Source organism: Ictidomys tridecemlineatus, chromosome X (assembly GCF_052094955.1).
Source record: "Ictidomys tridecemlineatus isolate mIctTri1 chromosome X, mIctTri1.hap1, whole genome shotgun sequence".
Taxonomy (NCBI): domain Eukaryota; kingdom Metazoa; phylum Chordata; class Mammalia; order Rodentia; family Sciuridae; genus Ictidomys; species Ictidomys tridecemlineatus.
Window position 1 is genome coordinate 93,704,675 of NC_135493.1, and position 27,306 is coordinate 93,731,980.

A 27,306-nucleotide genomic window follows, 5' to 3' on the forward strand; every position below is an offset into this window, starting at 1 on the left:
TTGTATGTGGTATCTAAAAAAGTCAAAGTCAAGTAGAAAGAAGAATAGTGGTTACCAGAGACTGAGGGCAGGGGAAAGTGGGCAGGGAAAGGAGTATTGTTGTACAAAGGGTACAAGTTTCAGTTAGACTTAGGAGGGGAGGAATAAGTTCTGTTGATCTATTGCACAGCAAGTTGACTATAGTTAATAACAATGTATAGGGCTGGGGTTGTAGCTCAGGTGGTAGAGTGCTTGCCTTGCATGCACAAGGCCCTAGATTTAATCCCCAGCACCACACAAAAAAAGAACAAACAACTATGTACGGCTCAGAATTGTTAGAGTGGCTTTAAAATGTTGTCACTCCAAAAAAAAAAAAAAAAAAAAAAGTGAGGTGATGGTATGTTAACTAGTCTGACTTCCTTATTCCACAGTGTATACATACACTGAAACATCACTTTGTATCCTACCAGTATATACAGTTATTCATCCATTAAACATGAAAATAAAATTTCAAAAAAGTTTGCTCCCTAGGGGTAGCTTGCCTAGGGATTAATGATAGTCTCTGCCCTGCAGCCACAGCACTTGTAGGGGCTATAGATAATCCTAAAACATTTTAAGTACTATAGTGATACATGTAAATGTGCTTTAGGCCCACAAAGGAAGGAGAAGTGATTACACTGGAGGTTAAACCTTCAAAAGACAAGTGAAAGGCTTTCAAGAGTAAAGAATTAGCCGGCACAATACCGCGGTTCTGGTCCTGTAGTCTCAATCACTCAGGAGCCTAAGGTGGGAGGATTGCTTGTGCCTTGGAGTTCTAGGCCAGTCTGGGCAATGTAGGGAGGCCCCATCTCAGTAAAAAAGAAAGAAAGAAAGAAAGAAAATAAACTATTAGGTATATCTATAATGCACTAATAAAAGGAAAAGAAACAATAAAATGAGAGTATCTTAACTGTAGGAAAAACAACACCAGCTTTGCTTACACCTTAGGAGCTGCAAAAAGATGTCAGTAAAGGATCAAAACAACTGACACTTTAACAGTTAATGTCTACGTGAGTACACATTAGAATCCTTTGGGAAATCAATCCCTAAGTCCAGACCAATTACATGTAATCTATGGGGGTGGAACCCAGAGGACTGCTTTTTTCTCCCCCCCCCCTTTTTTTTTGAGAATCATCATTTTAAAGCAGGGGCGAAATAGTAAACGTGGATTTTGACGCGGAAAACTCCCGGTTAGGAGTAGATTCAGTGAAAGCCCTTGGCAGGCAGGGTAGCTATTTCAAGAGCAGGGACAGAAGCGGGAGCCCGCCGCAGAGGATTTAAGGGCTGTTTCTGTGTTGCACTAGGGATCTGCGTGGCGGTAACGGGCTCAGCACCCGCCCCACTCTATTAAAAGTAGGTGATTTTGTGGGGTGACTCTGTCCCTACCCCGAATCATGTCTGCTAGCACATTTTCCCACAGTTTTAAAAAAAAAGAAAAGGACAATACGTCTCTCTCCCACGCAACACGCCTAGGACGTCTGTGGGAGGAGCAAAGGCCTGAAAAAAAAAATCACTCGCGCGCTGCCACTCCGTTTTCTTTGCGATTCCAAAGCCACAACTCACGAAATTCCAGGGTCGACCTCCACGGTCGTGTTAGGAACCCGCTTAGGGAGTGATGAGCGACCCCTTAGGGCAAACTGCTGTCTTTAAGACCCTGGGTGGGGAGCGGGGAGCGGGGGGCGACGGTAAGGGCTGGGTACTGACGTTCGCGGTGACGCGGCCCGCTCGGCTCTCACTCCGGCTTCCGGCTGTACGCGGTCCCTTTTCCGCTTCCCTCCCCCACGCGCCTGCTCCGCCCCACTCCCACGCACCCCCCCTACCCCCCCACCGCCACCAAGCGCTACCGCGCAGGACAGCGGGGAGAACAGTCACAGGTTGTTATCGGAAGGCCCCCTGCAGGTTCCCCTTCCGCTCTGTCTAAAGACTTCCGCTTTGGGCCGTCAACATGGACGCTGCTGCTGCCGGGCGCAGCGGCCTCTGAGCCATCGCGGTGGTGCAGCTTTTCTGCGGCGGCGGTCCCCCTTCCCCGCCCTCTCTGCCTCCCCCCCGCCCCTCGCTCCCGTCTCTGGAGCCGGCGGGCTCGTCGCTTCATGGGGGCGGGCCTCTGTGGCCGGCGCAAGGCTTCCTGTTCTGAGGCTGCCCGGCTGTAAGCGGCGGCGACTCTGCCCGCGCCTGCCTCGGCGCGGTGACCGAGCGCCCGGGAGGTCCACGGGCCGCATCTTGGCCGCTGCACTAAGCCCGACCCTGCGTCGCTATGGCCCCAGTGCAGCTGGAAAACCACCAGCTGGTCCCGCCGGGAGGCGGCGGCGGGGGCAGTGGCGGCCCGGCGTCAGCCCCAGTTCCTCCTCCTCCAGGAGCCGCCGTGGCGGCGGCCGCTGCGGCTGCGGCTAGCCCCGGCTACCGATTGAGCACCCTCATCGAATTTCTGCTGCACCGGGCCTACTCGGAGCTCATGGTGCTGACCGACCTGTAAGTGCCGCGAAACCCACGCCTGCTCCCCAGCCCCCGCTTCCCGCCCAGCCGACTGAGGGTTGCGCCTCCCTTTTCCCCGAGAGGCTGCCGTTTTCTCCGCTGGGCTGGCTGCTTAGTCTAGAATTTTTGAACTCATGGGGTGCAGGGGAGGTGGAGAAGCTTTGTATTGGGGGGGGTCTTTCTCGATGAAGTAACCGAGACTTGGCTCATTTAGCGTGTCGTTACACTGAAGCTGAAGATTGTCTTTGGGATTTTTGTCTGAGTTCCCAACAGAACTCTATTGATTTCTGGCTGAAAGCTTTTTAGCCCAAAGCCCAAGATCATAGTGTAACAGTATTTAGGAATACATAATATTCAAACTTAAAAAAAAAAACCCAAAGACAGGAAATCTTTCATATCTGGATGATACATTTTAAATAGAGGTTGTAATTGCTTCTGTTTAAACGCAGGAGATATATTGTGTTTATATTGTGTTTAAGGGAATTCATCGTTTCAGATGCAAGTTTGTGTGTGTGAGAAACATTTGAGAATGTTTGAGTCTTTATGAATTTAGTCAAAGTAAAAAAAAAAAATTTGTAACCAGCCTGCTGCTGTTATTTCACCTAGTTACCTATGAAAAGCCTTGGGGCTTGATTAGGGTGTTAATCCCTTCAGAATAGGATCAGAATACACTAATGATTCAGTGCATGAAGAAAAGGCATTATAAAATTTGGGGGGGCTCTTTTACATCTTTTAACCCAGGTTCAGAAAAGGTAAGTCAGAGAGAAAAAAAAAAAAAAGAAGAAAGATTAGTTTTGATCTAGATTAATTTTTTAATCTATTGTAAGACATCAGGGTTTTCAATTACATTAATGTGGAGATTTTAGGTTGTACAGTGTCACAGTAATTTGTTACTGGAGACTTAAAATATTTGTTTGCATGTCACTAAAGAAATTAGAATGGGTTCCACTGACTCCTGTGAAACGTCATTCTCAGTTTTGATGTACTTCATTGAATGAGACAGGAAGAAATCTAAAGATAAAAGAAATCTACCCCTGTCTAATGAGAAATTTAAATAGCTGTCACGATTGGGAATTCTTGCAGTACTTTATTCCTCTGCAATGATTATTGTTGGATTTCATAAGAATTCACGAATGTCCATGAGACAGTTGGATATATGTGAAGGTCACCTGTCTTATGTATAGCTGGGAAGAAAATGGTGAGGACTGCTGCCATCAGTAATTGTGTGATTCGTTTTTCCATAGGAAATTTGGAGAGATTCCTTGAATTATATTGTTTTGTTTTTATTATTTTAAAACTTGGTTTATGAAGAAGAAACATCTGTTTTATTGCTGTAGAATAAGTATAGGTATAGTATGTTGATGTGTGCCCCCCCACACCCAGCCCAGCACAGACATCTCTGTTGAACTCCAGATTACATGTCCAGATACCTACATTTCAGTATCTAGTGGGCATTTCAACATATCAAGGCCAGATTCAAACTCCTGATTCTACTTGACATCTCCCCTCTATCTCAAAACCTTTTCTTTCTCAAAGAATACATTCTTTCTGTTGTTGCTCAGGCCAAAAATTTTAGAGTAATTCCTGGCTCCTCTTTTTTCACATCCCATCCCCAGGGTACATCAGCAAGTCTTGTCTCTCACTTTGGAATCCCACCACTTCCCAATGCTGTTTCACCAGGTGTTGGTCCAAGCCACCCAGTCTTCAGCCTGTGCTCTGCGGTAGTCTGCTTGTTGGTGTCTTTCCTGCCCTCACCCCTCTAGTTTCTTCTCCACAAAATAGCTGAGATGATCCTTTTAAAACTTATCTGATCAGAACCCTCCAGTGGTTTCTCATCTCACTTAGATTAAAAAATTTTTATAATCACCTACATAGAGAGTGCCCATAAAGTTTATGATCCAGCAGGACACTTTTGAGCCTAAAGGTAGGTGGCATTAATAGTGGTGTCAGAACAGCAAACAACCAGGACTATCTTGTGCAAACCAGGACATGTGGACATGTGGTCATTTCCTTTTATTTCTTTCATTAAGTACTGGGGATCGACCCCCCCCCCCCCGCTTTACCACTGAGCTACATCTGCAGTCCATTTGCTTTTTTATTTTGAGACCAAGTTGTCAGTCTCACTAAATTGCTGAGGCTAGCCTCTAACTCACAAGATCCTCCTGCCTTAACCTCCTGAGTCACTAGGATTACAGGTATACAACTCTGGATCCAGCCCCTCATTTTCCTTTTAAGGCCCTGCATGATCTGTGCCTTTTTTGTCTTATGCCTTTAATTCATGTCCTAATACTGTCATCTTGGAGCCTTTGCTCTTCCCTGAGAAATCTGTGTGATTTGCCTTCTCATTTCCATTCGATCTTAGTTCACATATAACTTATCAGAAAGACTGCCTTTCACTACCCATTAAAATAGTATTCTGCACCTTCGTGCTGTTCTTTCTTTGTGCTGGGTGCTTTTAGTTTTCTATACAGGACTTATTGTCTCCTGACATTATTATTACATGGTACTCTCTCCTTTGGTCACTGGAATGTAAGCTCCTTATGGAGAGAGATTTTGACTTGTTTTCTACATTCCCCAGGGCCTAGAATAATGCCTGCACATACTCGGGTCTTAACTAAGTATTTCTTGATTTAGTGCATGAATAACTGAATTTTTAGAATTGTCATTGCAAACCTTGGAGAATGTGATGGGAGGAGTCATTGTTGCTCTTGATAAATAGGTATATAAAATAACTTTCTTCATTTTTTATTTGTGTTAGAGAACTAACTAACTGTGAAGGTGCCTAAATACTGTGTTTTCCCTTGTTCCAGGTAAAAACTCTTGGGATTAATGTATTATGTACAGCCAGTGTTCTAGTAGAAGGGTCTTTAGGGACATAGTTACTTATTTTGTAACACTTGATGCTAGACTGTGAACTATTGAAGGTAAACTGGACAGCCTTGGTTGGGCTTTGGCCCCACATTTCTGTTTGTTTTTTTTCTTTTTCCTTCTGCTAGTCTATCCCCACCCCCAACAGATATGTTCACATCTTAGAGTTTACTCTCTGGTTTGATTTTTGTAGGGATTTAGATTTCTCTCTCTTTTAAAGACTTTTAGAATCAGAAAATGCTAGGATCTAAGTCATGTAAAGTTGTCTGATTGCACTTTGGGGAAATAAGTTCCTTTGCCTTACTTCTTCCAACATTTGCATTTTAAGGCTTTTACCCCAAATGGTGGATTTCTTTTCATAAAGGAATTTTAAATAGATTAGAAGGCATTGGGGGGGAAGAGGACGCAGGCAGCAAAGCCTGTCCATTGTCCTTGAAATGACAGCACCTCTGATGTGAGATGATCCTTTTAGGGTCTCTGGGGCAGGTGGGAGGAGCTGGAACAATGGTTCCTGTTCTTTCTACCCCCAGAGGATATTCTCTTCCTCCCACCCCTACAGACAACCATCCTTCTCATTTTCTTTCTCTCTTGAGGAAAAGGGCTGTGGCTTCTCAAGGACTGCTTGTCAGCAGCTTTTGCATGTAAAGGAATTTACCAGTGGTGCTTTACTTTGCAGTCTCCTAATAGGGCCTTTATTTCTCCTTCATCCCTTGGTCTGCTGGCCTTTCAGCCCCTCCCTAGTTGCCTCTGTGGCTCTGATCATAGCTTCTGCTTCCATGCCACTGTTTTCCCTAAGAATAGTAGAACTGACAAGCCAGAGCTCATTTTAATCATTCCCTTCCTTGCATCTTGAACCTTTGGAAATGGTTTTAGTTTTTCTGATCCTGTGGCACCTGAGTGGGAGAGAACCTTAGTGACTAGGTGTATATTCTTCAATATCTGACAGTTGTGGGATAGGTATAAGAATTATTCAGGCTGCTGAGTCTCAGACCATGGGAATAGAGGTTAACAGAATATAGCAATTCAGGAAGCTGAGGAGGACCTTTCTAAACATCTGTAGATGTGAATATTAAATGGTATAATTTGTCAGAGAAAAAGTTGACATTAGTGCTGGCTCTCAATACTGGAGAACTAGCAAAAGGAAATCAAAACTCTACTGGAGCTGTTTTAAAGTAACAGATCTTTTCATCTAACCACTATGCAATGTCATCATTAAACCCTTGACACTGACCCATTTATGTGCTTAGCTTCCAGTTTTGCCCCCCATAACAAAACATGGAAGGATTGTTGCTTAGAACCAGAGTGTGAGTATTGGGGGGCTGGCAACCAAGTAGTACTTTTACATCTGTGATCTTTTTGGTCTTCAAAAATATTTTTTCTGACTCTCTATGATATAGTGTGCTGATGTGAGACTTGGCTTTTAAAAAAATGTTTGAGGATTATGTAATGCTTCTTGAAGCAATTTGATTGGAGAGAAATATTCCTCCATTGTTTTTTTCCCTTATAGTCATATTGCTGGAAGCTTATGGCCACATGAGCCTATAGTAGCTGGGTACCCAGGCTTTCTAAAACACTAAAGGTATTTAATAGTATCAGAGTAAAGGCCATTGTCACATTTCGATGAAGGTATGCATATATTTAATCAATTTTTTTTTCTTCTTAGATTGCCAAGAAAATCTGATGTGGAAAGGTAAGTATAAAAACTTGAAATCTGCCTCTTTATTAATCTATCTGTGGGTGTGGATATGTGGGTATTGCTGGTGTAGGGCTGTGGATTGGAAACCTAGGACCATTTGTTTAGGAGTAGCAGGAATGTCATTATCTCATTCTCAACAATATTCATCTGTGAGACGAGTTCTAGATCTTTTGTTCTACAAACCTTTGAGTGACTGACCTGATCAAGTCCCTGAGTAGGATAGGAAGATATAGAAGATAATAGTCTGCAATGGAAGAAGCTGGGGGTCATACCGATTTAAGAATTTGGTTGCTAATTTATCTTTGCTCTAATGATACAATTTGGTATCTTCAGAGAATTGATACTTGCCTCCTGCTATTGCTGTTTTATAGTTGAGAAAATTTTGGTTCAATTGAAGTTGGGGGCTTAATACTTAACTACATACTAGTCTGTTTGCATAGGCCAAAGGAACAAGACAAATTAAGATTTCAAAGAAATCATGTGATGGGAATTTACATTGTGGCTATAGTAAAGGTGGCTTGATTATATCTTGACATTACTTATACTCCTTGGTTGGTTTTTTTAATACCAAGTCACTAGGGAGGATTTGAGCATTTATTAATGTCTAAACTCAAATGCCAACACCAAGTGTCCTTTTTTGACAGAATTAGACATAGGTAAAGAGGTGAAAGAGACAATTGAAACTTACATGTGTTATGGTTTAGCTGGTCAATTTCAAAGGACAGAAGGTTTTGTCTGTTGTGGGGTGAAGGGACACTGGGTCTTTGGAAATTGGCTCACATTCCTTATCGCTGAGACCCTGGTTCAGAAAACCAAACCACATCGCAATAGTTTACAAAAAGGGACTTCTTCTTTCTAGTAGAGGAATGTATTTAGGAAATCAAATTAATAATATGCAAATCTGTTTGCTCTGGGAGGGGAACAGAGACCTCACATCCTCTGTAATTCATTGCTGAGTTAAAGTGACACTACAGAGGCTCCTAGCTCTCAGGTGGCTGCCAGATCTTATTGGGGGGGATTATGGGGATGGAACCCAGGGCTTCATACATGCTAGGCAAGCGCTGTACCAACGAGCTACATCCCCAGCTCTGCCAGATCTTCATGTGCATTTAACACTTTTGCTATGTCTCTCTTGTCAGCGATGCTCTGCTTGTTTTTTTCCATAATCTTCATAGACATTAGCAAAGAGTCATTGCCAAGTTGTCCTTGATTTTTCTCTATATAGTGCCACCAATCAAGTTGTTGGCTGATCTCAAGGAATCCTTTCAGGTTGGTTGTGGGCTTCATATGCTCTTGGTAGCAGTTTGACTCTGTAGCCTTTAGTTAGGATTATACTTAAGCAAAAGCTTATTTTGGTGCATTTCATCATGGTGGTGATATTGGAGAGATGCAGAGATGTAGTTTGGATTTGTAGGTCATTGACAAGATGTATGAAAATTCATAGGTTAGTCCACCTGGAGGGAAGTTGGTATTCTTCTGGGTGCTGCCATTAGTTCTGGCATCTTGAGTATTTTTTTTTTCTTTAAGTGTCTTAAGGTAAGCCATCAAAGATATGATTATCCCTTTTGTAGCTGCCTTGAAGTTGAGAAGTCTAGCTAATGCACTAATGTAAAGCTTTTAGTGAATCTCTAAGACTTTATGAGGAGATGATAAAAATACTGGTGAATGTTGGGAGAAAAAGCATAGAGATGGGTATAACATAAAAATAGATATGAACGGCATGTATAAATATGGCGTAATGGATCCCTCTATTATGTACAATTAGAATGCACCAATAAAAAAAGAAAAAATTAGATATAAACATACCTTCTACTTTGTATTTTTATTACTCAACATATTCTCTTTGACTTGGCTTAAATAATTTAATTCTGTGTTACCCACTAAAATTCATTTGATAAAGGGTTGTCCAGTTCTTTATTCAAATTTTTAAAATTTGCTTTTCCAAGATGGGAAATTGGCCCTTGCTTTTGTAGAAAGAGTAATAGTTTCAAGCTTTGGTAAAAATGTATTTCAATTCCCTGTTCTTATCAAAAAAGTTACTAACTACTAATTTCAGCTAAGAAGTTAGTTACATTAAATGCCTAATTTGATTCCCTCTATGATGCAGTTAACTTCTACTACCATATATCCGCGAGTTTAGTATGTTTTAGAAACAGCTTTTATTGCAGTATGAAATTGATTTTAAAAAGTGATTTATTGCTAAAACATCCTATTGGGTTTATTACTGTGTGGTCAAAAAATAAAGTATATACAGGTGGTATACAAAATGTGATAATTCATATTTGGATAAATATTTAGGAGTTTTGTTGTAGTGGTTGTAAACACAGATGGGTTTTTTTTTTTTTTTTTTTTTAGCTCAGATGAAATAAATTTGTGGAATATCCATTGTAATATATTGGTTTTCTGAAAACTCTTTTATAGGAAAATAGAAATAGTACAGTTTGCTAGCCGGACACGCCAACTCTTCGTTCGATTATTAGCTTTAGTAAAATGGGCTAATAATGCTGGCAAAGTGGAAAAATGTGCGGTGAGTTAAACTTTTGGTTTTACTTTGTATGAAAAGCTTTGAATGTTATAGTAAACAGTTGCTAATTTTAGCTTCAATACTTCTTATTTAAATGACATCACCTTCATAAGTAATCATATTTCTCTAGGATAATGTACAGTGGATTTCTTTGGAAACCTAGTATTTTCTTTGGACACTTGATCAGAAGAGTAGGAGGTTTTTGGAGACATCATTACATAAACAGCTTTAAATAAGATTGGAACTAAAGAGGGGAAGTTGTTAGCTTAAATTTTGTATTTTTAGAATTTGTAAAGATTTTCCTTAAATTTTGCTTATTGATTTTTTTTTACAGTCAAATCATAAATATTTATTTTTCTCCAAAAATTTCAATTTATGTACTCTCTCACAAAAGAAGCTAGTCTTTGCTACGGTAGAATGAGACAGACATTATGACCCTACATACATGTATGATTACACTACTGTTGTGACTCTGCATGGTGTACAGCATGAACAATGAGAAGTTGTTCTCCATTTGTGTACAATGTGTCAAAATGCATTCTACTGTCATATATAACTAATTAGAACAAACAAAACAAATCAAATACAAAAAACACAAAAGCTAGTCAGTCCTTCCTGCTAGTATGCAGTTTTGTTTCCTTTCCCCCTCTCCTAACCCTCACTCTTTTAAACTGTCCCTCAGGCAGCAGGCATTGATGAGTGATGTCTATCTAAATTACTTACCTTTAGCTCCAGACTTAGGTAGCCACATGTCAGGAGATTTGTTCAGTTTTTTTTTTTTTTTTTTAGCAAAAGACTATTCTCATCCTAGAGAATGTTAGAGATGCTTCCTTTCATCTAGTTGATGTAATTTCTTATCCTCCAATTGCACTCTTCCTCCTTTGTTCCTCACTCAAGAAGAATACATGAGCTGGGTGTGATGGTACACACTACTTGAGAGGCTAAGTGAGGAGGATCACAGGTTTAAGGCCAGCCTTAGCAACTTAGTGAGACCCTCAGCAACTTAGTGAGACCTTGTCTCAAAATAAAAATAAAAAAGGTCTGTGGATGTAGCTCAGTGACAAAGTGCCCCTGGGTTCCATCTTCAGAATCAATTAATCAATAAGAAAGAATATATGCATAGAAATGTGTACAAGGAAGGACTTTTCAGGTAATCCTGAATTCACTCTGATTTCTCAACCTAAGTCATTGGCAACTGATTTCAGGTCCATAGTGATTCTTTGGTTGAGAACTACTGAAACAGAATAGAATGAGGGGATACATGCAGACAGGATTCCCTAAGTTAAAGTTATGAATACTAGACATGAGGTAAGAAGTGCCATGGTTAACAGAGCCTTTTTTGAACCTAGATGGTCTTTTTTAGAAGGGCCAATTCAGTATATACCCGAGTACTATTGTGAGAATTAACAAACAATAATGGAAGGGTAAGAACTAGGCTAGTCCACAAAGTGTTAGTTATATCCAATGATCCACAGGCCACACGGTTATAATCCTGCTTTGAGTTCTGGGGTACATTTATCATCTTCAGTCCTTGGGTGCAGAGGTTTCTCAAGCACTGTTCAGAAGTTCACACATCATGTGTCCTCCACCAAAGCCCATACAGGCCTATAAAGGATTATGTTCTTGGGAGAGTGATTTCATCTTCTCCTTCCATGTCATCCTTCCATTATGCCGCTTGAGTGAATTTTGTGTTTAGGCTTCAGTTTCACTTATGTGGTGGGCAGCTTTTGAAATGGCTCCCATGATCCTTTCTTCTAGATATTCATGCCTTTGCGTGATCCCCTCCTCTTGAGAGTGGCCTGTGCCTAGTAACTTGCTTCATTCATGAAATCTTTCAGTGTCTTCATCTTGAACTTCCCAGCCTCCAGAAGGTTTTAGAGGTTCAGTCCAGGTTGGCTGACTCCACAGCTCTGGGCCCAGGGTGACGCAGAGCATCATGGTGGAAGGACATGGCAGAGGCAAGCTGCTTGGTTCCTGACAGCCAGGAAGCAAGAGAGCTGCTTATTGATTCTTGACATCCTTGTATGAGAATGGCAGAGTTGGTATTTTCTCCCTGTTGTATAGATGAGGAGATGAGGTTTCTAGAAGATTCTAGAAATTACGTGGCTTCTTCAAGGTCATAGAGCTGATAACAGTATTTATCTGTTCATTTGTTTATTCACCCATCTATTATCCAAACCTCTATTGAACATGAGTTATAGGGCACAATCCTTGTCTTCAAGAAGCTCCTGTTTTTTGTGGGGGTGGGTACCAGGGATTGAACTCAGGGGCACTCAACCACTGAGCCCCATCCCCAGCCCTATTTTGTATTTTATTTAGAGACAGGGTCTCACTGAGTTACTTAGCGCCTCGCTTTTGCTGAGGCTGGCTTTGAACTCAAGGTTCTCCTGCCTCAGCCTCCTGAGCTGCTGGGATTATAGGTGTGCACCACCATACATACCCGGCCACTCCTAGTCTTTTGATGATTGAGCCACTCACTCGAATTTGGACAAGTGACAAGCAGTGAAGTATGCCAAAGATGCTAAGATCTACCTACCCCAAAAGTTATAAGCTATTTTTAAGAAGTGTTGAGGAAAGCTGTCAGTAGGGAATCATTTTTTGTTTTTGTTTTCTTTTGGTTTTGGTACAAAGGATTGAACCTGGGGGTACTTTACCATGGGCTATATCCCCAGTCGTTTTTTTTTTTTATTGTTTATTTTTAGAAAGTCTTACTGTGTTGCTGAGGCTAGCCTCATTTGTGATCTTCCTGCCTCAGCTTTCTAAATTGCTGGGATTATAGGTATGTATACGTATGTACCACCGTGCCTGGGCAGTAGGGATCTTGTACGACCTCATTGAGCTCGTAGCTTGGGGATGTTGGTGTGGTGTTAACAGATGAGGCACATAATTGCTCCTGTTTTATTTCCATCACTCCTAATGAGGAGAATGGAGTTCATATTGGAAAGGGTAAAATAATTATCATAAAACAAATTAAGTCCCTGAAGTAATGAGAGCAATTTACCCACTTTAATTGAGGTCAGCTCTCTAGGCCCAACTCTGCAAAGCCAAGTAAACTTCTGGCTGTTGTCAGTTATATTTGGAAAGTGAGCAAAATGGGGATATGCTCTAAGTTTGACAATGATGCTCAAATTCCTTTTTTTTCGCCATTCAAGTACGTAATGACATTGTAAAATGTTACCAGTTTTCATAGGTTAAAGTAGAAAAACAGCTTTACATTGGTTAAGTTATATTTAAGGGATTTAAACATTCTCTTAAGTTTATAGGGCTTCCTGGATAAGTTAAAATTAGCAGCTAACTAGTATAGAGGTACCACAGTAATTTATTTTTAGTACCCTGACAAGCTAAGTTGAAAATATTTTTATAGCAGTTTTTATATTTGTAAATCTATATGGGGGTTTGCCTGTTCCAGAAAATACCACTTCAGAAAGAAATCCACACATAATTTTTGTATATGTGTTTCTGCATATAATTTTCCTGACATCTCACCTCAGTATTAGCCTGCTGGATTTGCTTATCCTTTATTTTACTGGATTTCCTTATCATTAGACATAGAACTTATATGAAAGTTGCCAGAATGAAAGGAGAAAGGAAGTTATGAAGAAATTGAGAATTCTAAATTCTAGAATATAGATTCTTCTTCTCCTTTTTCTCTTTTTTAAGCTTAAAAGAAAAGAAGCCAACCCTGATTATCGTTGAAGTTCATGTACAATTTCAGCCCTGGCAGCTAATGGAGGGGCTGGAAGAATTCTGTAAGACATAGCTAGCCACATATTTTGAGTCTCTTTGAGTAGACTCATATCCACATGTATAATATTGATGGAAGGTTTGTTTAGGGGGAGAATATTCTGTACCATATATGAAATTTTCCTTATGGGGGGAAATTTCTGTTAGTTCATCTATTGTGGTCTGTTGATGTAATTGGGAAATTAAAGTTCATAAACAGTCTTTTGTACAATGTGAAGCATAATTTAAAGAATAGTTTTTGTTATAAATATTAATAAACATGCTTATTTCAAGTTTATCTGAAAGTGTACAGTTCATTGTTTTGGAAATTTGGGCACCAGTTCTAATTAATCTATTTTGGCCTAAACAAAGAAGTGAGGTATAGTATTTCTGAAAAGTCTCAGATTTCTTTCAATAATTACTTAATTTGGGATGATATTTTATTACACATGTTCAAACCTTTAGTAAAAATTTAGGCATTACTAGCCGAGTGTGGTGACATAGACCTGTAATCCAAGTGACTTGGGAGACTGAGACAGGAGGATCACAAGTTCAAGGCCAGTCTCAGCAAATAAGTGAGGTCCTCAGCAACTTAGTGAGACCCTGTCTTGAAAAATAAGGACTGGGGATATGGCTCAGTAGTAAAGAGCTTCTGGGTCAAATCTCCAGTTACCCCCCCCCCCCCAAAAAAAAGGTTAGGCATTTCTGAAGTGAAGTGTATCAAAGTCAAGTGTTCAGTTTTTTTCAAGTCTGATATTAAGTCCTAATTATACCATAAGTATTAAAATCATGTATTTGATAGTACTAAGTTGCATGCTTCAATAACATTATCAGACAAATTGGAAACTCTTGGTTTGAAATCAAGCTACATTGTATTCATCTTTCAATGAAGCCTAGTACTATGTAGCATTCTTCTATTTGTTTTCTGAATTTGCTGTTAAAATAAGTCACATTCTGAAGGAAGTACCGGACTTGCAGAAAGTTTCAGTGTTTTTGTTTGTGAGTATAGACATGGAAGTGTTTTGTGTCAGAGGTCAAATCCATCAACTGGTCAATTAGAATATTGTTCATATTTTGACACCTATTTTCTCAGTCTAATGATCATTTAACTGATCTCATTAGAGGTTCTTTTTTTTTTTTTTAAGAAAAAATTTTTTTAGTTGTTGATGCACCTTTATTTTATTCATTCATTTATTTATGGTGCTGAGAATGAAACCCAGTACCTCATACATGTGAGGCACACTCTCTACCACTGAGCCACAACCTCAGCCCCTCATTAGAGGTTCTTAATAGCTAATGATCTTATGTGGGCGCATGTCTGTAATCCCAGCTACTCAGGAAGTTGAGGCAGGAGGTTCACAAGTTCAAGGCTAGCCTGGACAACTTCTTGAGACCCTGTCTCAAGGTAAAATTTAAAGGAAAGGGCTGGTTATGAATGAAGCTCAGTGGTAGAGCACTTGCCTGGTATGTGCAAGGCCCTGGGTTCAGTTTCCAGTGCTGGGGAAAAAAAAAAAAAGCTCTTTAATGCTACTAGCCATACTCAGTGTGTCGCTCTGTGTAACTGCACAGGTTATAGAGCTCTAGTGGTAATATAGTCTAAGTATGTTTTGTCTAAGGAAAAGAGAAAACCCTCATTACCATGCCTTTTTTCCCTTTAATAGGTCTATTGAGACACAATTCACATACCATACAACTCACCCATGTAGAGTGTATAACTCAATGATTTCTATTATATTCACAGATTTGTGCATCCATTACTACAGTCAGTTTTAGAATGTTCTTACCACCTCAAAAAGAATACTTACACCTTTTTGCTATCACCTCCAAGTCTCCTTTAGCCTTGAGCAACCACTAATCTGCTTCTTGTCTCTGGATTTGCCTGTTGTGAACATTTCATATAAATGAAATCATATGTTGTATTTTTGTTGTTGTTGTTGTTGTTCTGGCATCTTTATAATGTTTTCAAGGTTCACTTGTGTTGTAAAATGTATCAGTTCTTCACTCCTTTTTATGGCTGAATTGCATGGATATACATTTTGGGTTATCTTCATTAACAGTGGTTTGGGTTTTTAGTTCTTGGCTATTATGAATGATATTGCTGTAATTAATCTTGAACAGGTTTCTGTGTGAATATATGGTTTTATTTGTTTTGAGTACATACCTAAGAGTAGAGCATCAGCGTCATGTGGTAATTCTACATTTAATCATTTGAGGAAACTACCAGACTGTTTTCTAAAGTAGTTGCAGCTGGGTGTGGTGGTGCATGCCTGTAATCCCAGTGACTCCAGAGGCTGAGGAGACAGGAGGATTGCAAGTTTGAGGCCAGCCTCAGCAGTTTCATGAGGCCTTAAGTAACTTAGGGAGACCCTGTCTCAAAAATAAAAAATAAAAAGGGCTGGGGGTGTGGTGCCCTTGGGTTAAATCTCTGGTACCCAAACAAACAAACCAATAAATAAATAAGTGGTGCTCCTGGGTTAAATCCTGGCAAATAAATAAATAAATTAAAGTGGCTGCGGCATTTTTACATTCCCACCTGCAATATATGAGAATTTCAGTTTTTCCACAACTGTTCCAACACATGTTATCTGGCTTTTGAAATCTGGCCTTCCTTGTAGGTATGAAGAAGTATTTTATGTGGTTTCAGTATCCATTTGCCTGATGGCCAGTGATGTTGAACATCTTTTCATGTCCATATTGGCCATTTGTATATCTTCCTTACAGAAATGTCTATTCAGTAGATCAGTTAAGTTCCAAAGGAGATTGTTGTTAACCATGTTAATAGTTGGTGTATAAATATTTTAAAAAAGAACATGATGATCATGAGGAACCTAATGAATTCACTAATAAGGTACTGGAAACTGAAGTTTTATCTTTATTAAATTTCTAAGTCAAAAGGGATGTAGCTGAAGCTGGTGTATTTTGAATTCAGCAAGTGTTTCATTACCCATGTTTAAGGTGGGTTTGGATAAATTGACATCCCAATAGGGTTGATGAAATCTTCCCAGAGAGAGGATTTTGGTAGTCTTTGATCTTGACTTTGATTGATGAGCCTTTTCACAGTGACTCCATTGAGGGGACTCTTAGAATGGCCTAAATATCAGTGAAACCCAGTTTAGAAGACAAGGGTGTGTTAGCAGTGACATGGTGGCATTGATAGAAATCCAAGTCAGTCTAAGTCTAGGAGGGGCCATGCTTTTCAGTACTTCTACTAACAGTAGAAGCATTTTATTCTTTTCCCAACTTTTTATATTTTGTGTATTTGATGTTTAATATAAGAAACAGATAGTTTTGAAGCAGCTGAATGCATTTCCTTTTGCATTAAAGATGATCTCAAGCTTCTTAGATCAGCAAGCCATCTTGTTTGTGGATACTGCTGATCGCCTGGCCTCGTTAGCTAGAGATGCTCTGGTCCACGCCCGCCTACCTAGTTTTGCTATCCCGTATGCCATCGATGTCCTGACTACTGGCTCTTATCCACGGCTGCCAACCTGCATTAGGGTAAGTGCTTTGACCTTGTGCTCAGAAAAGTTCAAGCTTTTAACCTGCATTAGGGTAAGTGCTTTGACCTTTGTGCTCAGAAAAGTATTTGGTTTCGGATTAAGTAGCCTACCAAAAAAAACATTTTCAAAACAAATACTTCATATGGTCCTTTTTCTCTACAAGTAAATTGTACTTTTTGTGGAATAAATTGGGGCTGGAATGTGAGAGGTATCAAAATGGGTGAATCCTTTTTTTGGGTGGGAGTGGGCAGATGTGCCAACATCACTTAACATTGATTTCAGTCTGTGAGAATACTGCATGCTGATTGCCATTTTTAAGTGTTTTAAAATTTACTGTGCTATTTTTACCAGGTTGGTGTTACTATATTTTATACTTTTGAGAAGTATAGGGGCTAATGCACAAGACCCTGGGTTTGGTACCTAGCACTCAAAATAAATCAATTAAAAAAATAAGTAGGGTAAGTCATCGCTTGATATTAAGTTGATTTCATAAATGGAGCATGAAGACCATGTCATACAGTGGTCTAAGCTAGGTGACCAAGGAATTTTTGGCACCCTAATGCATGGTAGTAATGCTCACTATTTTTAGATGTGAACTGCAGAAATGAGTGTTGAGTATCTCTTGGGTCAAGTTAAGAAAACATTGTGTAAAGACAGGCACAGGTAAAAATTATGCCTTGTGCTGGGGGTATAGTTCAGTGGAAAGGTATACAGTGATTAGTTAAAAGTCACTTAACTTTTTTTTTTTTTAAGGATAAAATCATTCCTCCAGACCCAATTACTAAAATTGAGAAACAAGCCACACTTCATCAGCTTAATCAGATTCTTAGACATCGGCTTGTAACCACAGATCTTCCTCCTCAGCTAGCAAATCTTACAGTTGGTATGTACCTAAAACTTTTTCTTTCTTTTTTTTTTGAGATGGTGTCTTACTGTGTTGCTTAGACTGGTCTTGAACACATGGACTTAAGTGATTTTTTTTTCTTCCTCAGCCTCCCAGGTAGCTGGCATTCTAGGAGGGTATGCACCAGGCTGAAATTCATTTTTTAAAGAATATTTTCTTAAATAGTTTTATTCAAAGAAATACTATGAAGTTTTGACACACAGTTTTGGTGTTTTTTGAGTCTATGCCTTGTCAGTCATCAGTCTCTTTAGTACCTAAAAATACAACGTCCATGTTGGATGAGATCTTGTGGAGTTGAAGGAGAAAGGTCCCTGATTTGAGTCTCAAGAAAATACTGTTTGTCAAAAGAGCTGCCTTTAGTTTCTTAATGACTTGGGTGCTGGCTTCTGTTCATGAGAGAACCAATGAATGGTTTGAAGACTTAAGAAAGAATTCTCAGTCTAGCTAAAATTTCTTTACAAGACTGAAGCTTAGCAGGAGGCTGCTTGTTTGGGAACAAAGTACACTTCTTTCTCTTCTTCTAAAAGCAAATGGCCGCGTGAAGTTTCGAGTTGAAGGAGAATTTGAGGCTACCTTGACAGTGATGGGAGATGACCCTGATGTTCCATGGCGTCTTCTCAAGCTAGAAATTCTGGTTGAGGATAAAGAAACAGGAGGTAAATTACATATACTGATTTAAATCATAAGTATTGATTTGAATGTTTGGTGTATTGTTGAAATATTCCTGCAGAATAATGAATCTGTATAGCAATTTATCCTGTAATTGGAAGCAAGTTTTATCATAATCAGAACTACCTACTGCCTATGGAAGTTTCAGTTCTTTCTCAGAGTATAGTGTTCCCGAATTTCCAGGGTTAATTTCAGTTCTTTTCTTTTTAAAATTCATTGTTAGTATACACTTCCTTAGTTGGCATCATGACGTGATCTGTACCCTTTTCTGATGAACTGCCTTCTTTTCTCCTGCCAACGGAAGATGGGCGAGCCTTGGTTCATAGTATGCAGATCAACTTTATCCATCAGCTGGTGCAGTCTAGGCTCTTTGCTGATGAGAAACCTCTTCAGGACATGTACAACTGTCTACGTATCCTTCTGGAATTTGAGACATATTATAAGGATTTTGTGTCTCCCTTTCCCTCCTACATTGTCTATTTATCTTTATTTCTGAACTGAAGCAGCTTAGCCTCTCCCCCACTTTGGGTAGAAACAAAACTGGGAAAGCAGCCATTGTGAAACATACTTCCCCATCTATAATGAAACAATTTTACTGTTGAATTTGTAGGCAGGCCCCCAAAAGTGATATGTTAGAAAATAGTACTGTTTGGGGAATAAGTAGTACTACTTGGTTAATCCATATTTCCTAAACTTTGAATTAAGGGTCAATGTGGACCTTATGGTTTGTTTATGCTGGTTCAGAATTAAATATAAAACTTTTTTCTGGGCTGAGGATGTGGCTCAAGCGGTAGCGTGCTCGCCTGGCAGGCGTGCGGCCTGGGTTCGATCCTCAGCACCACATACCAACAAAGATGTTGTGTCCGCCGAGAACTAAAAAATAAATATTAAAAAAAAAATTCTCTCTCTCACTCTCTCTTTAAAAAAAAAAACAAAAAACTTTACCACTTTTTAGCATGAGTCATCAGAGAGAGAGGATTCCCAAAAGTTCCTTCATACCCAGCTCTTTGGTAGTGGGTGCTTTGTTAAATCAAGTTTATCTACGTTTTATTGACTGTTAGAGTAATGTATATATTAGATTTGCTTAACAAGATCTACCAGATTCTTTCTGCTTATCACTTCAGTTAGAAGTGTTACATTCCCAGACTCTAATGTTAATCCGAGAGCGGTGGGGAGACCTTGTGCAGGTGGAAAGGTATCATGCTGGAAAGTGCCTCTCGCTGTCTGTTTGGAAGTAAGTAAAATTGGTTCTGGTAGATTTATGCTTTGATTAAATACTCTTTTTTATTTTCTCTCTCTCTCATATGTCTGACTTAATATATACTCATAATGAGTATGTGCCCATGGTAACTTGCATTTGTATAGTCAAACATGCTAGGTAAGGACTCTACCACTGAGCTATATCCCCAACCCCACACCTTTCTTAGAACATTGCATGTTTCAGATCCATAAACATTTATCTGTTTATATTAAGATCTAATATTTTTTAAAATCTTAAGGTTAGTTTACTCTAGAGTCATACCAGATTGCTAAAAGATCATTAGGTTAGGTTGTTGAGTATTTTTTTTTAAAATATGTTTGCTTAGCACAGTTTTCTGTTTTCAATTATACCTTTTAAAAACTTTGTTTTGGAGAAAATCAGATATCAAGCTGTGTTTGAACTTTGCATGATTCCCATTTTCTCTAAAGGAATTAGAAGTGAATAAATACTACTTAGAAGACAGGTTTTTCTGTTTTAGAGTTATTTTTTGATTATTCCAAAAGTTAAGCTGTGTTGAAATTTTTTTTTAATATTTCTTTTTTCTCTTCAGTCAACAGGTTCTTGGTAGGAAAACAGGAACAGCTTCTGTTCACAAAGTTACAATTAAAATTGATGAGAATGATGTCTCCAAGCCTCTACAGATTTTTCATGATCCCCCTTTGCCAGCTTCTGATTCCAAATTAGTAGAAAGAGCTATGAAGGTGAAGGATCTCAATGTATTTTAATATGGTTTGATTAAATCAGTATGACTTAATTATAATCTGATCCATAATAATTAATAATAATTGTATTATTATAATTACTAGATTATAACATGATTAAATCAATGTACCCAGTTCTTTAAAATCGTTAATCATTTCTAAAATCCTTTATGAAATTTGTTTTGAGTGTTACACTTCTGTATTCATTGTGTTTTTATTTAACATGTGATACTGACTTTGACTTTCACTTTTGGGTGGGGGTTTGCTGGGGATTAAACTCAGGGCATTGTGTTTACTAAGCATGTGCTCTACCACTGAGCCACCCATCCCCCCAATTCTATTTTATAGTTCAGACCATTATTTTATTTTTAAGGTCTGGCATTTGATTATTATAATAACTGATACACACACACGCACACACACATACACACATATTTTTATCTCCTCATCAAAATATCAACTGTAGTTTTTTTAAGCTTCCAATATCACACAAGTTAGTTTTTAACTTAATATTATATAAATTGATTTTTAATTTTATCTAAGTTTACTTTTACTGGTTAACAATCAGTGTGATTCTTCTAAAATATTTTGTAGCACGGAATTCTACTCTCAGGCTTTTAAAGTAAAAATATTTCAATTGCACATGCACTTTTGTTGTTGTTTATGCAGATTGACCACTTATCAATAGAAAAACTCTTGATTGACAGCGTCCATGCAAGAGCTCATCAGAAGCTCCAGGAACTGAAGGCCATTCTTAGAGGCTTCAATGCCAATGAAAACTGTAGGTGTTTTAAATTGACATTTCTGCTTTGCTTTTCTTTAAGTTAGCATCCACATTTGTTGTATGAAGGGTCTTTTTTAAACACAACTGTTTTCATGGTACATTTGTTTTGTGTGGAGGCTGGGCATTTCCATGTTTTAACTTGTAAAATTTTCAAACTTGTTCTAATTTTTCTTTTATTTTATTCTTTTCTTTGCTTGGCCTCATTTTTGAAATGTTTGCATAGTGCCTCTGTTTCAGACTTTTTTTAAATATTGAAATGGAAGCTTTTTAACATGAATTTTATTTCTTTTACTGATGAGGCAGCATTCCAAGTATTTATATTTATAAAATACAACTGAGTAAAGAAGAATTTCATCCCTTTACAATTTTTTTGGATTGTTAATATAGTAACAGGGTTCAAAATAAGAAATGCATTTAAAAACAGAGTGAAAAATCTTCCAAATTGACCAGTCAATCGTTTAGAAAGCAAAACCCTTCATTCTATATAGGTTCACATCATAATGAGCTTGTTTACTATGCTATCCCAGTTGTTTCTGACCATGATTACCTTGTGCCCCACTCGAAAAGTTAATTAAGTGAGATGATGTAAGGTGAAGTAGGAAGGTAGGAAGGTAATTAAGAAGATGATGTAGGTGAAAGTAGGAAGTCTTAATAGTGCTAGTAGCAAAGATACTGCCTTTTATCATCATCACAAAGAGCAGCTCAATCCATTATACTTAAAAACAGCTTCTTAGGTATATTAGTAACCTGGATTAAAGCCACTTTGAACAAAAGTATATAAAGGCACTTTTGAAGAAAAGGCCAAGTCAGAAAAAATTACAATATTCATTCAAATAGATTCTGCTGCTTTGTTGCATAGCAGCATGACTAGACTTGGCTACAACATTCAAAATAGAAAAGAGGTTTTTTTGAATGTTCTTATCACAGAGAAATAATAAATGTCTAAGGTGATGGATACATTATCTTGATTTGATTATTACACGATGTCTACATGTATCAAAACATCTCGTTGTACCCTATAAATATGTACAGTTATTTTGTGTCAATAAAAAGATATATGTTCATTCAAGAAAAATGAATAATAGATGTGAAAAGGAGGATCTAAGACAAGCCAAAGTATTAGCTTACATTTTTAAAGAGATTAAGGGAAGGGCATCTTAATGGAATTGCAAGTATGGACCTTAAGAAAAAAAGAAAGGGTGTACCAGAACTCTGCTGAATGTATTGATTAAATCTTACTTTGCAGGGAGTGGATGGGAGTCCATTAGCCTTACCAGGGTTCAACATTAGAATTGTCAGTGCTTAATAATCTTAATGATTAGCTTCAGTGGGAACCCCCTCCACCAATCTCTGAAGCAAAGATGTTGAATACATAGCTAAAAATTATGATCAGAAAGTATAATTGAAACCCATTGGGGTTAGGAAGGGTGCTGAATCCCCCCTTTGTTCTTTTTTCTTAACAGCTTTATCGAGATGTAATTCACATGGGATTATCTCATTTGATGGTTTTCACTATACTCAAAGAGTTGTACAGCCATCACAACAGTCTAATTTTAGAACATTTGAATCACCCCCAAAAGAAACCCTGCACCCATTGGCAGTTCCTCCCCATTTACCCTTCCCCCACCTCCTGACAACTACCAACCTACTTTCTGTCTTCACAGAGTTGCCTATGTAGACATTTCACATAAATGAATCAGATAATCAGGGGTCTTTTACATGTTGTTTCTAACATAATGTCAAGGTTCATCCGTGTTTCAATACTTCCTTTTTATTGTCAATTAATACACTGTATGGATATTCCATATTTATTAATTCATCATGTCTGAACATTGTGGTTATTTCCACCTTTTGGCTATTGTGAATGATGCTTCAAGTTTTTGTGTGGACATACATTTTCATTTCTCTTGGATATATACCTAGCAGTGTAATGGCTGGGTCATGTAGTAACTCTGTTTAACCTTTTGATATGTTTAACACCACTTTACAATCCCATGATAGTGTGTGAGAGTTCTGTCTTCTCCACGTCCTTACCAACACTTGTTGTCTTTTTGTTTCTAGTGATTGTGAAGTAGTATATCTTCTTTGGAGAAATGTCTCTTCAGATCCTTTACCAATTTTATAATTTTTTTGTTTGTTTTTTTCTTTTTTAATGGAGTTGTAAAAGTTCTTTATATATTCTGGATATAGGTCCCTTTTCATATATCATGATTTACAAGAATTTCTCACATTTTTCTCTGGTTGTTTCTTCATTTTATGGCATCATTTATTTGTAGTACTGATTTTTTTTTTTTTCGGGGCATGAGGGTGATCCTGGGGATTGAACCCAGGACCATGTGCATGCCAAGCAAGCCCTCTACTGCTGAGCAACATCTCCAGGTCCCCCCCATCTGCTGACTAGTGTCTCGCTAAGTTGCCTAGGTTGGTCTTAAACTTGTGGTCCCCTTACCTCAGCTTCCTGAGTAGCCAGGACTGAGTAGTCAGTTCTACCACACCTCACCACACCTGGCCAAGTTTTTAGTATTGATGATGTTTAATTTCATCTATTTTTTGTTGCTTGTGCATTTGCATCAAGCCTAAGAATGCATTTCTTCAACCTGAAGTTGTAAAGATACATACCTAGGTTTTCTTTTATTCGTCTCATATTTAGCTTTTACATTTAGATCCATGATTCATTTTAAGTTCATTTTTGTGACTGGTATAAGGTAGGGGTCCAACTGCATTCTTTTATATGAACATATGCAATTATCTCAGTAACATTTCTTGAAGACTGTTTTTGCCTCTTACTTTTTCACCTTTGTTGAAACTTCCATTTTGTTCTTAAATTAAGACTTAAGACTAAGCATTTTGCAATCTTCATTTTTTTAATTTCTAATTTTTTTAAATAGTAAAATGCTAAAATTTTATTTTTTAGGATTCCATAAAATAAGGTTTGTGATCCTTTGATAGATTGATTTACTTTGGTATCATCTGTAAACAAAGCTTAGTAAGTAAAAAAAGTAAAATCAAGCCGGGTGTAGTGGTGCACACCTTTAATCCCAGCAGTTTGGGAGACTGAGGCAGGAGGATTGGAAGTTCAAAGCCAGTCTCAGTAACTTAAGGAGGCCTTAAGCAACATAGTGAGACCCTGTCTCTAAACAAAATATTTTTAAAAAGGGCTGGAGGTGTGGCTTAGTGGGTAAGCGTCCCTGGGGTTCAATCCCCGGTATCAAACAATAAAATGAAATTAGTGTGATTGCCAGGATATTTAAATTATTCTGAAAAGTAAGCCAAGTTTATGTCTACATAGAAATGGTTTTGTGTACTGTTCATCTAAGGGCAGAAGATTTCTCTTTAGTAGCATTTGTAGAGATGTCACTACCTGCATAGCCAGAAGATCTGAGTTCAGCTATGTGCCCTTGAACAAGTCATTTACGTATCTGGGCCCCATTCTCCATCTGTGATTTGAGGATATTAATTGAGACTTAGCTAACTCTAGTAGCAGCATGCTACAGCAGTGGGTTTCAAGCCCTAGGTGTGTGTAATCTCAGTGTTAGGGACAAGTGTTTCATGGACTGTGATTTTGGAGGCAAGGGAGGAGCTTGCATATAGGGTTGGTCCCAAGTCCTGCTTTAATCAAGGCATTCTGCAAATACAACTGCTAGAGGAAAAGGTCTGCCGACCCACCATTTTCAGGTATCATTTGTTTTAAAAATTCACTTTCATGAATTTAAACTCTTCATGTGGTCCTATTTGATCTCTTTTGTGGTGAGAAATGTAGTCTGTTCTTGGAATCCCTTAGTTTTCCAGCTCCTAACTGGAATAACCTGAGCAAATGAGTAGCATAAAGATTAGAGCATGGGGGGCGGGGCGGGGCGGGGCGGAGGGAGAACACACAGCTAAACATTTTAGACAGCTCAGATGGCAATGTGTGGTTTCATGGAGGCAGAAATGGCTCAGGGAAGAGGAAGCTCGGGACTTTGGAGAGAAGATCAAAATAGTGTGAAGTGCTAGAAGTGACTCCAGATATGTCCCAGTTCACAGCAGTTACCTGATTCTTGGGAGCCAAATTGTGTTCCTTTGTGTTGTAGTCTACCCTCCAGCACCTGAATCAGGGCAAGTGTTCAGTTCAGAACAGCCATTCCTGATTGGCCTTAGTTACTTCCTTTCATTTTTCTGTAAAGAAAAATATGGACATTGGTGGTAATAGAAAATTTTCATAGACACGTATCTAAGGATTTTCTCCCTTTTGGACTGTGTTCTCTACCACTGCTCTGTTTTTGAGAATACTAAAATTTGATAGATTGTAACTATAATTGCTATCCCAATTCCCAGAAGTAGCTTTATTCGATTGCTACATTTTAGAAATAGTTTCACTTTAAAGGATACATTTGTACCCCATTAGTAATTGCAACTGTAAAGAGATGTCTTAAAAATCAGCAACCCTGTTTCAAATTTAAGTACTTTTTTATTATATTACTTGATTTAGTTAAGTGTAGCAAAACATCATTGATTTGAACAAATTTGTCACACTAGTCTTGAATTATAAAAATATTATAAAAGAAATTCCTGTGTATGCCTTTTTGTTCTCCCACCCCCTCGGGTGAAACTTCTGCTGCACCTGGATCTTAAGCATTTGTATACAAATATGTACTAGATGAACTTGGAAGCAATTTATTTTCATTAAATGCTCCTACATTCTTTTATTAATTTGATAATTTGTATACTTAGTACTAATGCTAACTCTACCCAAAATATTGCAAATTCATAAGAGGGTTTGGGTTATTTCTTCAGTTCATAAGGGAATACAGATAATGTTCATTTGTTGAACACACTCTGCTTCTTTTTGGTACTGGGGATTCAATCCAGGGCCTCAGCTATACCCCAGTTTTATGTTTTTGTTTTTGTATCAGGAATTGAACCCAGGACCTTAAACACACGCTAGGCAAGCATTGAGCTGTAACCCCAGCTCTTTTAAAATATTTTAAAATTTAGAGACAGGATCTTGCTGTGTTGCTCAGACTGTCCTAGAACTTTCAGACCTCTTGCTTCAGCCTCCCGCATGGCTGGAATTATAAACGTGGATCTCCACACCCGGTTCCCACTTTACTTTTTTAAAGGTATCTGCCTAGACTTGTTATTTTTTTCATCCTAACTACCTGTGTCATGGAGGGGAAGATGCTGTTGTCCTTGGCTTATAAAGTGGCACAGAGGAGTCGTGCCTAGTGGAAAGGCCTATGCCCTCACTTTCCTCCCTGCCTGCCTTCTGTGCTGAAGCTTTAGAGGAACTTGTTCCAGAAGAGGAAATTCTTTAGTGCGCTTTGCTTTTTACTGTTTTTCATTTTACCAACTTGTGGGATTAAGGGGAAAGTGAATTGGGCTAGTGGAAATACTGTAATACTCTAGATCAAGTATCTTGTCAGCTCTGGGATTTGTGTTTAGTAATTGCTTATATTCTTGTTTCATCTGTGACTTGAAAATGAGGTGCACAAATGACTTAAAAAGAATGTTTCCCTATGCCATCAATAATGTTTAATACTTTTCAAGTCTTTCTGGAAACACCTGCCCCTTATTGCCAGAAAAACACTTTATAAAATAAAGAATGGCATTGAAAATCTTCTGCCTATAGATGAGATTTATTCTGTTTACCAAATAACTAATTTTCTTCTTGATATTTTTCAACCATTATCAAGAAGAAAATCCACAAAAGTTTATTTATTAGTAACCACTGCATGAAAATAAATCCAGAACTCAGTTAAGTGATGAGATTGACTTTTCACTAGATTTTTAAACACCTTTAAAGGAATCTTGGCTTTTTTTTCCCCCTGTAATATTTGAAAAGGGTAGCTTGTTGAAACATTCATTTTTGAAAATTACATTCATCCTAGTTGACAATAATTCCATTCCAAATTTAGCAGAATCATCTTTTTCTTCTAATTTTTCAATCGTGTTTCTACTCACTGATATATATATATGTTTGGAAAATATTCAGATAGAAAAATAATTTTAAATTCTTACCTGTTCAGCTTCCATAGAGACTGCACTTCCGGCTCTCGTCGTCCCCATCTTGGAGCCCTGTGGTAATTCGGAATGCCTGCACATTTTTGTAGATTTGCATTCTGGGATGTTCCAGTTGATGCTTTATGGACTTGGTAAGTTATTAAATGATATAATCACTCAGTGTAAGAAAAAAAAATTTTAACAAAA

General features: G+C 38.4%; 1 protein-coding gene and 1 long non-coding RNA gene across 9 annotated transcripts in view; one reads left to right on the forward strand and one right to left on the reverse strand.

Annotated features, from left to right (window-relative positions):
- LOC144371774 (uncharacterized) overlaps window positions 1-1,802 on the reverse strand; it is a 201,767-nt gene extending 199,965 nt beyond the window's left edge. For 4 of the 6 annotated variants that reach the window (XR_013431882.1, XR_013431880.1, XR_013431881.1 and 1 more), the window contains exon 1: window positions 724-1,802. This is a non-coding gene — a long non-coding RNA (uncharacterized LOC144371774). The remainder of the gene's footprint in view (window positions 1-723) is intronic. The other 2 variants (XR_013431878.1, XR_013431877.1) reach the window with 2 other exon arrangements.
- A 49-nt stretch (window positions 1,803-1,851) lies between these two features.
- Window positions 1,852-27,306, forward strand: part of Med14 (mediator complex subunit 14) — a 70,010-nt gene continuing 44,555 nt past the window's right edge. The window contains exons 1-11 of one of the 3 annotated variants that reach the window (XM_021725563.3): window positions 1,852-2,487; window positions 7,022-7,048; window positions 9,476-9,581; window positions 16,626-16,799; window positions 17,555-17,684; window positions 18,233-18,361; window positions 18,679-18,786; window positions 19,476-19,608; window positions 20,186-20,336; window positions 21,006-21,117; window positions 27,126-27,251. In XM_021725563.3, coding sequence (XP_021581238.1) covers window positions 2,273-2,487; window positions 7,022-7,048; window positions 9,476-9,581; window positions 16,626-16,799; window positions 17,555-17,684; window positions 18,233-18,361; window positions 18,679-18,786; window positions 19,476-19,608; window positions 20,186-20,336; window positions 21,006-21,117; window positions 27,126-27,251 — 1,411 coding nt within the window. In that variant the 5' untranslated portion in view covers window positions 1,852-2,272. The remainder of the gene's footprint in view (window positions 2,488-7,021; window positions 7,049-9,475; window positions 9,582-16,625; window positions 16,800-17,554; window positions 17,685-18,232; window positions 18,362-18,678; window positions 18,787-19,475; window positions 19,609-20,185; window positions 20,337-21,005; window positions 21,118-27,125; window positions 27,252-27,306) is intronic. The other 2 variants (XM_078034953.1, XM_005323972.3) reach the window with 2 other exon arrangements.